This window comes from Talpa occidentalis, unplaced genomic scaffold (assembly GCF_014898055.3).
Source record: "Talpa occidentalis isolate TD23 unplaced genomic scaffold, MPIMG_talOcc4v2.1 talOcc4.7, whole genome shotgun sequence".
NCBI classification, from domain to species: domain Eukaryota; kingdom Metazoa; phylum Chordata; class Mammalia; order Eulipotyphla; family Talpidae; genus Talpa; species Talpa occidentalis.
In genome coordinates, this window is record NW_023605083.1 from 38,820,285 (window position 1) to 38,833,277 (window position 12,993).

The 12,993-nt window shown below is 48.7% G+C and overlaps 1 protein-coding gene across 6 annotated transcripts; it reads right to left on the reverse strand.

Moving 5' to 3' along the window:
- Positions 1-1,352: 1,352 nt before the first annotated feature.
- Positions 1,353-12,740, reverse strand: PIGO (phosphatidylinositol glycan anchor biosynthesis class O). 6 transcript variants are annotated; one of them, XM_037493114.2, is made up of 11 exons: positions 12,706-12,740; positions 11,164-11,704; positions 10,412-10,555; positions 10,098-10,221; positions 9,635-9,794; positions 9,245-9,424; positions 6,884-8,411; positions 6,139-6,345; positions 5,705-5,919; positions 4,775-4,845; positions 1,354-4,623 (listed from the first exon to the last, which is right to left on the reverse strand). In XM_037493114.2, exons 2-11 carry the CDS (start codon positions 11,672-11,674, stop codon positions 4,494-4,496), a joined length of 3,270 nt encoding a protein of 1,089 aa, XP_037349011.1. In that variant the 5' UTR covers positions 11,675-11,704; positions 12,706-12,740; the 3' UTR covers positions 1,354-4,493. The 6 variants fall into 6 exon arrangements, with proteins under 6 accessions (XP_054545056.1, XP_037349011.1, XP_037349012.1 ...); XM_037493115.2 differs by lacking the exon at positions 12,706-12,740 and adding an exon at positions 12,550-12,694; XM_054689083.1 differs by lacking the exon at positions 12,706-12,740 and having other exon boundaries at positions 6,884-6,935; positions 7,551-8,411; positions 11,164-12,452.
- Positions 12,741-12,993: the final 253 nt, after the last annotated feature.

The following is a 12,993-nucleotide window of genomic DNA, read 5'->3' on the forward strand; positions in this document are numbered from 1 at the left end:
GGAGTCGTAGTTCAGCAGAGCATGTCCTCGAGAGAGTCCGGTCCCGGCAGAGATTGTGTCCAAAAGGAAGGGACTGGAGACGGAAGCCCTCGGTAATCCGCCTGTCGGCCACCATTCTAGCACCTACACGCTCACCAGGCTGTTCAACCGCGTGTTGTCAGTGCAGCCCTGTGCTTGTGCGTTCTGTACTGCTTAGAGATACAGTGAAAGCCCAATTCTTTCAACAGTCGGAGCTAGGAGACTTGGATGCATGTATGCAAAATAACAAAACAAAACTGCGACCCTTGCAGTACATAAAATCAATTCAAAATGGGTAAATTGGGCTTTATTAAAATATTATGCTACCAAGACTATCAGTAAAATTGAAGAAAATCACAAAGTGTAAGAAGCTATTTGTACATCACATGCCTCATAGTGGACTTGTATCCACAATATGTAATTCTCAACAATAAAAAAAAAAATTTAAAAAAAAAAAACACTTTTAAGATGGGGGGAAAGTCAACGAATAAGAACCTTAAAAAAAGATATGCAAATGGCTAAGAAGCATAAAAAAAGAGGCTCAACGTCATTAGCCACCAGGGTAATGCAAATGAAAACCAAGAGATACCACTATGCACATACACATAGAATGATTGCAATAAAAAACACAGATAATGCTAAATGTTGGTGAAGCCATGTACCAAATGGAACCCTTATACTTTGGTGGTCTTAGCATAACAGATACAGTTAATTTGAAAAAGTTTGCCAGTTTCTTTAAGTTACTTATAAGTGGGCCCTCCCTGGTGGCGCAGGGATTAAAGACACAGCTATCAAATCAAGATATCGCCAACCACAGCAGGGAGCAATCCACATGGTGGCACAGCAGACCTCACCTGTCTCACCCACTGCTCCCCTCAGCAGTGTATTTATGCATACAAGAACTGGGGTGTAGACCAGAGGTGTGGGGGAGTGAGAGGATTCACCAGAGAAAGTAGGGAGCAGAACAGGCAGATCTACTGAAATACCCGGCCGAGCGGAGCAGCAGGCAAGACAGAAGAGGTCTGCTGCGCTATGTGGGTCACCTCCCTGGCCTGGGATCTAACTCGGTGTTGCAGTGGCTGGCTATAGCTTGATAGCACTGTCTTTAACCCCTGTGCCACCAGGGAGGTTCCAATAAATAAATAATCTTTTTAAAAAAGTTATTCATAAGTTTAACATAATATCCAGTAATTCTACTCCAAGAAATCTCCCAAAGAGAAATGAAGTATTTCTATAGCAAGACCTGTATGCAAACTTTAGCTTAAAAATATTCATAGTAACTAAAAATAGAAAATACAAGTATCCATCAAATGATCATAGGCATAGTGGAAAATGATCTGCAATAGAAAAGGGCAAAAAAGTGATAAACGCATCAACAAGCGTCTTAAAAATTTTTATTCTAAGTCACATAAGCCAGACCAAAAGATGACATATTACACGATAGCATGATTTCATTTATGAATTTCCAGAAAGGACAAATTTAAATGGAAAACAGATCAGTCTCCTGCAGTAGGTTTGGGAATAGTTGTAAACACAGTACCAAGATTTTGAGGGAAATGATGAAAACTTTCTTAAACTACATTGTGGCACCTGACAATGGTTTCTTACACATGCCACCAAGAGTAGAAGAAACAAAGGAAAGGGAAAAATTAAGATTAATTAGACTTCCTCAAACTTTAAAATTTTGTGCTTCAAGGACATTATGACAAAAATGAAAAAAGTCCAGCAAATGAATTAAATATTTGCAAATAGGGTATCTGATAAGGAATTTGTATCCAGAAATATAAGCAATCTATATAAACAATGCTTATAACTCAATTAAAAATTTTTAAAATCTGGACAGTTCTTCAATAAACACAAGAAGAGATGCCCAACATCATTAGTCACCAAGGACGTACAAACCAAAAGCACAAGATACCACTTTATACCCACCAGGATGATTAGAATTAAATATAAATGTTGGCATGGACGTGCAGAAAGTGGTACCCTAGTCACTGCTGGTGGCAATGTAAAACAGTATAGCACCTTTGGAAAATAGACTGGCAGTTTCTCAAAAAGTTAAACACACAGTTATCATATAACATAGCAATTCTATGATATACCACTAGGTATATACCCAAGAGAAATAAAAAACATGTGCAAATAAAAACTTATTTGTGAATATTCAAAGCAGCATTATTCACAATAACCAAAAAGCATGTATAACCCAAATGTCCATCAATGGGTGAATGGATAAACAAAATGTGACATATCCATACACTGGAATATTATTTGGCCATAAAAAATAAAGTACTACTAGTACATGCTGCAATATGGATGAAGCTTGGAAACATCAGGCTGAGTGAAAGCCAGTCAGAAAAGGCCACATATTGTATGCTCCCATTTATATGAAATGTGTAGAACAGACAAAAAAGAGACAAAAAACAGATTGTGGCTGTCAGAGATTGGGGACAATGCGGGTCAGGATGTGTCTATATATGAGTAAGAAGTTTCTTTTAAGGGTGATGGAAATGTTCTGGAATTAGATAATGGTGGTGATTGCACAACACTATGAATGTCCTAAATAAAGACCAGTAAACTGTACACTTTAATGTTGTATGAATTTTATCCGTCCCCAAAAAGAGGTAGTCATCCATGCCACTACATGGGTGTACCTCAAAAAACATTATGTTGACTGAAAGAAGCCAGTCACAAAAGCCTGTGTTTCTATAAAACTAGTCTACAATTGGCAAATATACAGTATTCTTCCCTTACCCATGGGGGAGATGTTCCAAGACCCCTACTGGATGCCTGAAACCATGGATAGGACAGAACTTCATATATACTACTTTTTCCTTCAATGTATGTCCTATACAGACCTACAATAAAGTTTAATTTATAAATTAGGCACAGTAAAGAGGTTAACAATAATAAAATAGAATAACTATAACAATATACACTTTAAAAAGTGATGTGAATGTGGTCCCTCTCAAAATAATTGTATTGTACCTAATATTTTTGGCCCCTGACTAACAGAAATCATGGAAAGTAAGAGTAGATGGGGTGGCGGGGAGAATGAGGACTATCATAGTCACAAAGTAGATGAGTAGTTGCCTCGGGTTAGGGGTGGAGATTGAGAGGGTTAGATGGTGCTAGAGTATCAGGTCTCATTTTGCATTGATGAAAATGTCCCAAAGTTGATGGTGGCAATGGCTGTCTAACTCTGTGAATATACTAAAAATCATGCAAATGTACTCATTAAATGGGTGAATCTTATGGTAAATTGTACCTCAAAAAAGCTCTTAAAAAATGGGCTCTTTGATGTCAAGTAAAAGGGGTAAAAATACTTAATAGTGTAAATCAATATAATATCTTTCTCTTAAAAAAATCGTGTAGATAGAAGAAAAAGGAAATAGACAGTGGTTGTCAGTTCAGGGAACTATCCTTAGGCTTCAGAAAAGGGATTCCCCCTGCAAAAAAGGTGGCAGGAGGCCTGACTAAGAAATAAGGTGAGGGGCCCGGATCTGTAGTCACTCTGATGGGAGTTGAGGATGGTCATTTTTATCCTTCTTACAAGGTCACTGCTCACTAAATGCTTAGTAGTTGTATCCACCAATTTAAAGGAGTGAAAGGGCTTCTCCTCACTCCTTTGATGGACATTTCCATGAGGATTTCTTGGCAGCATATCATGGCACAGCAGTAGTGAGGTAGATGGAGGACAAAGGACACGTGTATGAGGAATATTAGATTCATACAGTTTTGGTTTCAGGTCAGGAATAATCAGCAGAACAGGTGAAATGCTGTATAAAATGGGCAAGTAGTTCTGATAAAATGCAGCATAGATTGTTAAAAGTAGGAGGCCTCCAAAAAAGTAAAGGGCAAAGGGTGTTCTGGAGCAGAAGGACATAGTGAGGAGGAAAGAACAGTATCCTGGGCCTCACACAGCCTGTGTGCTGCACAACGCCTGGATGTGTCTTTTTAGCCACCTGTTATCCATCAAAGCATAAGAACTGAATACCTTGCATGGCAAAGGAAAATGATAGGAAGGAAATAAGAATGATATGGGAAGAGGCCTGGGAAGTGAATTCAGACAACTCCAAACATTTTCCAAAGGTTCTCAAATGTAATCAGGTCTGTATAAGATGGTTGATCCATGTGTGCCTGGTGGGAGGGGAGAATGACCCTTCCTCTGGCCCCTTATAAGGACAGTGGGAGCTTCCCCACATCTCAGACACACATATTTACATTATTATTTTATTCCACTTTGGAGGCCATCCCCCAGTCCCTCAGATGGATCCAAAGTAGGATTTAGGGATAAGACCCCACTATAATTTTGAATTATAAAATAATGAAGTCCCAGATGCCAGTAGTTCTTGGCTGCATGGTGGGAAGAAGTATAGATGAGCCTCTCTTGCAGATGATCCATCACCCATACCAGCCAGGCTAGATTGTTCTCTAGTTCTCCCCATGGCCAGGAACCAGCACCTGCACCTAGGCTACCTCTGCTGCGACAGAACTAGCTGCCTGAACCAGGAGCTCACAGCACCATCCACTCGCATCACCAAAGAGATGCCCAGGAAAAGTCCCACGCTGCTCACAATGAAGCCCACAGCCTCAAAAATGAACCTGCAAAGACAGGTGGAGGATCTCAAGGGACACTGAGAGTAAATCCAGAGTCTTTTCCCTGCAGAGGTAAAAGTGTCCACCCTAGATGTTCAGTCTTTGCTCTAGGCTTCACCCTCCCCACCACCTCTATTTCTTAAGCAAATCTACTCACTTGGGAGCAAACACCTTCCAGACCATGAGATGCCTGCGGAGGATGGAGGCTGCCAAGGCACAGGCCAGAATCTAAGGGAGGAGAAGGGGTTTGAGTTACTTGGGAAGGGGAGGAGGAAGTGGGTCAGAAAGAACTGCCATCAGCCCCTGTGAAGAAAGGGAGGAGCAGGGAAGTAGTGTGTGTCAGTGGAATAAAACCTGTACCAGGAGTTAGGAAAGCTGTTTTTTGTCCTGACTTACTGTGTGACCTTGGTCAAGCACTATCCTGAGCTGCTAATAGTCAGGCTCTGCCTCCAAGGGTAGAGGGAGATGTCAGTCACACCTTCTGCCTCTGAAGGAAAGGTGGAGGATCCATAATCACAGCTTGGGAAAGAATCCTGGCCATCACTTCAGCTTTTCCAGTATTTCCACTAATAGGGTAACCCTCAAATGCAATCTGATCTAGCTTGCTTACAGAGCGAAAACGATCCAAAACTAGGATTAAGGAGACTCAGGTTCAAGTCTTAATTCTGCCATTCACCGTACCTTAGTCAAGGCTTTCTCTCAGAGTTTTGGCCAAATATGAAAGATAGTTATGTATATATAAGAAAAAGTCACTAACGGGCCTCCCTGGTGGAGCAGAGGTTGAGCGCTGGGTTGCGAAGCTGCCCGCAGCCTCTGCAGCGCCGGTTCGATCCCCGGCTGCTCCCCGGGCACCAGAGGAGGGTCCCACATGGCGCGCAGACCTCTCCTGCCGCCCGCTGCTCCCCTCAGCAGTGTGCTTCGGTCCTTCTGCCTGCTCTGCTCCCCGCTCTGGCGCTGGTGAATTCTCTCACCCTCCCACGCTTCTGACTGTACCCAGTGCTTGTATAAATAAATAAATAAATCTTTAAAAAAAAAAAAAAAAAAAAAGAAAAAGTCACTAACTCCATGATCTCTCCCCTGCACCCACCTGAATACCAAGGACGAAGAGGTACTTGAGACCCAGCTGCAGCAATGCTGCATTGAAGTGGTGAGGTGCATCTCGGAGCCGCATCTCCATCAGTGGCTCCTCCTCCTCCTCAGGCCTGACTTTGGCCTCAGCTTCACCCCCTGGGGGCTGCCTCCTCTTCCGGGCCCCTTGACTCTCACACAGGAAGGGCCAGAGTAGCAGCAATGGACAACCTACTGCCTCGGAGGAGGGCAGGGCTAGAATCAATATAGGACCAGAGACCAGGCACTCCCACCTGACTCCCACCACCCTTGTCGGCTCAGGTTCCAGTTAGCACAGGCCAAAGGATGCCAAAGATCCAACAAAATCACACCACCCCACTCAAATCCAGAGGCTCCGTTTCCTTTCACAAAGCCAGAGGAAGCAATGGAAGCAAGGGAGGAAGGAGGAGTTACCTGCAAAGAGGAGATGGGAGGCAAAGGTGTTGGCTCCCACCAGCAAAGCAGGCAGCCAGGTGGATGAGTCATGACCCTCTGGGAATCCCACAAAGGCTGCGTGCCAATGGATGGCTGGAAAGACGGGCTGGTGGCCCGTGGAGTAGAAGGTCTGTGTGGCCATGAGGGCCCAAGCAGAGACTGCCTGCCATGGCACAGTAAAAGGACCTGAGGAGAGAGACATGCCTTATAGCCACATCCCATTCCCTAACTCAAAGCCCAGTACCCTCTGATCATCTACTCCTGCTGCTGCAGTGCTGATTCTTATATACAGCCACGCACCCATCACCCCAGCTGCCAGAAAGTCCACACTCTTTATTCTAATTCCTGTGGCACAAGGCCCCGTTATGCTAACAGACCTCACTGTGGTCAATCTCTTTCTGCCTCTCATATACACACAGCTTGCTATGATGTCATATACTCATAATTTGCCATTTTCATCACTGGAAAACTAGAACATGCACTCGGGAGGGTGCAGCATTTCCCTAAGAAATGAGTATGAAGAGAACTCCTTGTCTCCCAGCAGTGAACCCTGCTGACCCTGAGACCCGTCAGCCTGACTATCGCAGGTAAGAGAGGACACCAGGACAACCTTCCCAACTGTGTGGGGCCTGAGACTCTGAGGAACACCTCCCTGGAAACAAGAGGGGGCCGACTCACATCACTACTGTCCTTGGATCAATCAGGGTTGAGATAATGTATTTACCAGGGGTGGTGATGGGTATCCCAGCAGCAAGCAGATGCAGGAGAAGGAAGCTCTGCAGAAACAGAAGCAGGAACACGAGGCTAATGCGCTCGGCATGCAATAGCAGAAGTGGGAAGGCCAAGAGGGTGAGGGCCGTGACCATGGCTGCTGAGTAGACGCTCCCCAACTGATAAGCAGCCACAGTCAGGGGCCCCTGAGATTTGATCCTCTCTAGCCGGCCCCGGAACTCCTCTTGCATGTGTCGGTATATTTGAGGAACCACATAATCCAGGTCAGCCTGAGAAGTGGGAGGGCCTAAGAAGGGAGTGAGGACAGTCCTGGTCCTTGGCACCCCAGCCACGGCCTTCACCAGCACCGTCACAGGCCTCCAGAGCAGCAGCATGAGCCCTGAAGCGGCCAATCCTGCCACAGCCCTAGGCAGCACCACTGATGCCCCAGCGACGAGGGCCCGGAGACGTGGGGGTGCTTCGTCTGCCCCCGATGCCAATGCCCAGTAGGCAGCAGTGCCCAGTGCCATCAGGGGCATCCCCCAGCGCACAAAGAGCACAGAGGGCTCAGGACTCTTGAGATTGCCATAGCGGCGAAGCCACAGGCGCACAGCGGCTAACAGGGCCACCAGTGCCCCCACACAAGCGCCATACCACAAATTCTTAGCTCGACCACCCACCATCGATGCCAGGGGACTCAGCCATGGAGAGGAGCGGCAGGCAGGCGTCTCTTCAGGGCAGCGATGAAATAGCCCAGCTAGTCTTATACATAAAAGCAACCCAACTCCAAGCCCCAGGGCATGAGCGCCATTGTGCCTTGGGGTGCCTGTTGGGGCAGAAAAGGCAAGGCGGGGCATTGTGAGTAACTTAGCTGGCAGCAATTTGCCCTCCCAGTGAAGCTGGGCAATCAGGAGCAAGATAAGTGAGCCCAAAAGGAAGGGGGTAGCCCTGGCCTCAGCTACAACAAAACTATCAGAAAAGAGAGCAGCAAAGCGAATCAGCAGGAGTGACAGGACAGGCCCAGGGATGGGAAGCAGGGCAGTCAGGGGCCTCCTGGACCCCCAGCCAGGCCAGGTTTTCCACAGAAAAGGCAGAAGTGAGCCCACAGCAGCCAGAGCCCCTAGCACCACTGGATCTAGCATCAGTCCAGTAGTGAGCAGGAGTCCGGCACACACAAGAGCCCCAGCCAGACCCCAGGCCACAGGTTTTAAGAGGAGAGGCTGGAAGCAAAAGCTCTGGGATGTTGCCCACTGAGATACCAGCAGACAGAGAACACAGGCAGCAGCCAAGAGAGCAGCACCCCCTGCCATGCGGACCAGAGAGAAACGAGCCCAGGACTCAATGCACATGGCCCGAACTCCCCGCAGGAACTGCTGCAGCTCAGTAATCACAGTCTGGAGGGCTGCCTCAGCCCTCTGAGGGCTCTGCAGAAGCCGCTGATAGTCAGCAGAGGCCTTGGAGAAGAGGTTTTGCAGTCGATGAAGCTCCTTCACTCGGAGGTCCTGTGCCATAGTCGAGTAAGTATGAAGAAACCGGGATACCTGGCAGAACAGGTAAGAGGCGAAGGTGGTTAGAGATATAAAGTAGGACAGAAATAGGGGCCTCCTTGGTGGCAGAGGGGTGAAGTCTCAGCACTATCACCTCTATGGCCTGAGTTTGATCCCTGAGCAGGAAGCTAACCCACATATGGTGCAGCAGACCTCTCCCATCTCGCCCGCTGCTCTCCTCAAGCAGTGTATTTCAGTAGATCTGCCTGTTCTGCTCCCCACTCTCTCTGGTGAATCCTCTCACCCACACACCCCACCCCTCTGGTCTATACCCCAGTTCTATGTATAAATGAATAAATATTTTAAAAATTAATTAAAATAAATAAAAATAAAATTAATATTAAAAAATAAATATTAAAAAATATTAAAATTAAAGATAGGTTTTACCAAATGGGGTAACTGGAAATCAAAGGCCTAAATTCTGTCCAGGATTTGGTGGGTCAGGAGGACGTGCTAAGGATGGTATTAAAACTGAACAAAGGGGGCCTCCCTGGTGGCGCGAGGGGTTAAGCACAGCACTATGAAGTTATCGACAGCCTCTGCAGCGTAAGTTCGATCCCTGGCCAGGGAGCTACCCACATGGCGCAGCAGACCTCTCCTGTCTCGCCCGCTGCTCCCCTCAGCAGTGTATTTCAGTCAATCTTCCTGCTCTGTTCCCCACTCTGTCTCTGGTGAATCCTCTCACCCCCCCCACACCTCTGGCCTGTGCCCCAGTTCCTGTATGCATAAATAAATAAATCTTTAAAAAAAAAAACCTGAACAAAGGACACTGTGCTCTCCCATGACCACCCTAGCTCTGTCACCTGGAAGTCACACCCATTACCTACCTGCTGGGCATTGAGATGAAGAGCTGAGGCTTGGGCAAGAGCAGAGGAATGAAGCTGGGAGTCTTCAACTTTTGAGAACAATTCAGTCATCACCTCTCCAATGTTCCCAAATGGTATGGGCAGGCCCAACAGCAGGGCCAGCGTTGGCACTAGGTTGATTTGAGGAACTACCTCTGGCTCCTAGAGGATAAGGACAAAGTCAGCGGGTTCTCACAGGGCTGCGGTCAGTGTCTGAGATGGAAGACATTAAGGGCCTAAGTAGGAAATGAGCCCAGGTAATGCCCAGGATCATGAATTTGGAGGCCTAAAAAGGAGGGATCCACAAGGATGCTGGGATCATGCTGCAGGTTGAAAACTTGGAAACCAGACAAAGCACACCACAGGCCTCACCTCTGGTGGGGTGCTGGGGAAGAGGGCTGTGGGACTGTATAGAAAAAGTGCAGCTGAGATCTCCAGCTCACTGTCCCCTCCGTGGTCCCCATTCATGGTCATGCCATGGTCCCCAATCACCACCAGCAGTGTGTCATTCTCCAGACGCTCCACAAGTCCCCTAGGAGACAAGAAATATGTCAGGATGTGGGGATGGAAAAGGTTTTTCTTGGGTGCTCATCTCATTCAGCCCTAGTTATAACTTCCATTAGTAGGACGAGACACCTCTTTGGTCATGACCCACTGGTCAAAACTACAGGCTGAGTTACTCAAGATAGATGAGACCCCTAGCTTCAGAAAAAAGGCCCAGAAAAGACAGAATTCAGTCAGAAAAGATAAAAGATAAGCACTTTATCTCTTGGGACCATATATCCTGAGAATCTCACACACAAACCCACTCCCCCAGCCAATATCCCACACTCACTGGATCACCTGGTCCATCTGGCTAAGTTTCTTGGCCATCTCAGGGTGGTGAGGGCCATGTTTGTGGCCACAGTGATCCACACCCAGGAAGTGAGCAATCAGCACGTCCCATTCACCACTGTCCACTGTGAAGGGGAGAACACTGAGCACAGGGGACAAAAGCCCGCTCTTCAACCCCAGCCAGGCTCTGACACTCCTATGTCCAGGTAAACAAGTCAAGGTCATTACACCCACTGGCGGCTCAGAATATGTGGCCTGAGGCACCCCGCCCCAGCGCCCAATGGTAGTCAGGCCTGCCTCTGGCCCTGTGCTCACTGGTTGGGTAGAGGTGTTCCAAGATGCCATTGTCCACTGTGTGTAGGTCTCTGACATTGAAGGATGGATAGAAGAAAGCTTGGGAGAAAGCTCTGGGAAAAAGATCTTTCCAGGTATCATCTCCCATGAAGACTACACGCCTTCCTGCAGAGACATGAGAGTAGATTATGGCCGCAGCAGGAGTCAGGGCTCAGGAAAAGAAAAGAGGAGGTTCTTCAAAGATCTGTCAGAAATCCCAACTGCATACTCTAAGGCAAAACAATTCCAACTAGCAACTCTTTATCTTTCAAGGTCTACAATTTTCTTCCAGTAAGCTTTCTCTGATAGTCACATTCTACTCAGACCTTTCATTCTTTAGTCCAACAAAAGGCCCTGCTAATTTTCAGTCCCTGGCTATCTCTGCTGCTGTTTTCCTAGGCATATCTTGTTTTTTCCAAGTAAGTGAGTGAGTGGACAGAGTCTGGGTCTCTCTGCTCACTCCTCCACACCACAGAGTAGCAGACCACACATATTCTCTTCAACTCTCCTGCCCCTTTACTGGGCGCTCCCTCAAAAATAAAACCAACATACAGACTAGAAACCCCAGAAAAACAAAGCCCTGACTTGCACTCCTTGCATTCAGGGCCCTGGTCTCTTTCTTCTCCCCATGCCCCCCACACAGTCAAATGTGCAGCTGGACACCCACAGTTCTGGTTTCTAAAGAACTTCTAAAGAAGAAATCTGCCAAGGTCTCCAAGTTAGTCCAGACTAACCTGCACTGGTGAGCTGCTTGATCAGATTGTCTTCTACTATGGCATAGCTGGCAAAGTTACTGCCAGCATCAACAAAGGTGGGCAGTGAACCAGTGGTGAGAGCCTTAAGGCGTTGCATGGTGGTGGTAGGAGGGTCAGCTTTAGATTGGTAGAGCCTGGCATGATGGGGCTGAATCTCCAGGATCCTCTGCAAGGTGCCCAGTTTGCCCAGGAAGGGCAGAGAGACAGGAGGCGCCCCAGGAACTTGTGAATGCTGGGGCTGGGCGAAGTCAAATCGTAGAGCATCAATCAGCACTAACACAACTCTGGAGAAACGGGAAGCCATCCAGCAGGCCCCTGGCTCCCCCTGGCTTCTCCATGGCAGAGACCCAGGGCCTGGGAGTTCTTGGCAGCTGCTATGGTTGGTGAGCTCCACACGGGTGAGCAGGAAGCCACTGGTGAAGAGGGCAATGCCAGCGTAGAAGAGGAAGCTGACCCAGGCCAGGAACAGTAGCACTGAGATCTTCTGCATCCTGGTGGTGGCAGGGGCGGGAATTCATCACTGTAGGGCAAAGAACCAGTGGGTATTTTGGTCGCTCATGACAAAGCCCGCCTAGAATTACTTCCTCTTGGAAGTCTTCCTGAAGATAAACAGTCCCACAACCAAACAATGTAATATTCCTCTCCACCAGTTATAACAATGTTTCTGAAGTCCAGCGCTGCAGACTATGGGCATCCACTTGGAGCGGCAGCTTAAGATGCCTATTTCCAGGCCTCCCCTGTGGCGCAGCAGGTTGAGCACAGTGCTATGAAGCTGTCCGCAGCCTCTGCAGCGCGGGTTCGATTCCCAGCCGACCAGAGAGATACCCACATGGCGCGGCAGCCCTCTCCTGCCTCGCCCGCTGCTCCCCTCATCAGTACTTTCGATCCGTGTGCCTGTGCTGCTCCCCGCTCTGTCTCTGGTGAATCCTCTCACCCTCCTATGCCTCTGGCCTGTACCCCAGCTCTTGTATAAATAAATAAAATCTTAAAAATAAATAAATAAAATAAAATGCCTATTTCCAGGCCCCAGATCTACGGAAGCAGGATCTTTGGGGGTGGCGCGCAGGAATTTGCACTTGTATTCCTGGGGATCCTAAGGCTGAAAACCAGTCCACGAGGGAAATTTATTCCAAGTGGAAAGATGTTCTGGGAACGCCCGTCTCTCCGCCTGTCTCCACGCCAGTCTCAACACCCCAGTGGCGGCCGAAGCTCACGGCCTCCGGCAGAGGACGCCGCCTGGCGGGGACCGAGGGGCGCAGGGGAGGAGTCGGCTCCGCTTCCGGACGGCCGGGACGCCCGGGGACCCGAGGCGCCGCCCCCCGCCCGGCAGGCTGGGGCGCCGGTCTCGAGCCGGCGGGGCCTCACCAGAACGCGGGCGTCGGGCGGCTCGGCCTCCTCCGGCGGCTGCTCGGCCTCCACAGACGCACCCTGACCCCGGCTCTGCGCGCCCCAGGGTGCCAGCCGAAGCGGGGGTCCTGCATCTCACTTCTGGGAGAAGGGGCTTGGGAGACCCCGGCTCACCTTGAACAGCGCCCGGAAGTGCAGCGGCCGTGCCGGCTGCCAGACACCACAGAGGTGCGAGCGCGGGGCAGAGCGGCCCGCCGGCGCCCCGGCGCCATCTGCCGGCGCCTCGGGGCAGTGCGGCGGGGAGCGCAGGGCTTGCCCAGGGGGGCGGTTTGATGAGAGGTTATGGTAATCAGGGGTGCAAAGTGGGGACAAGGGACTACACTAGGAGAGGTCAGGGAACCACTGTCCATTCTTGGTTAAGACTAAGGATCAAGCCTTAAACTTAACTTGAATCCTTGTTCT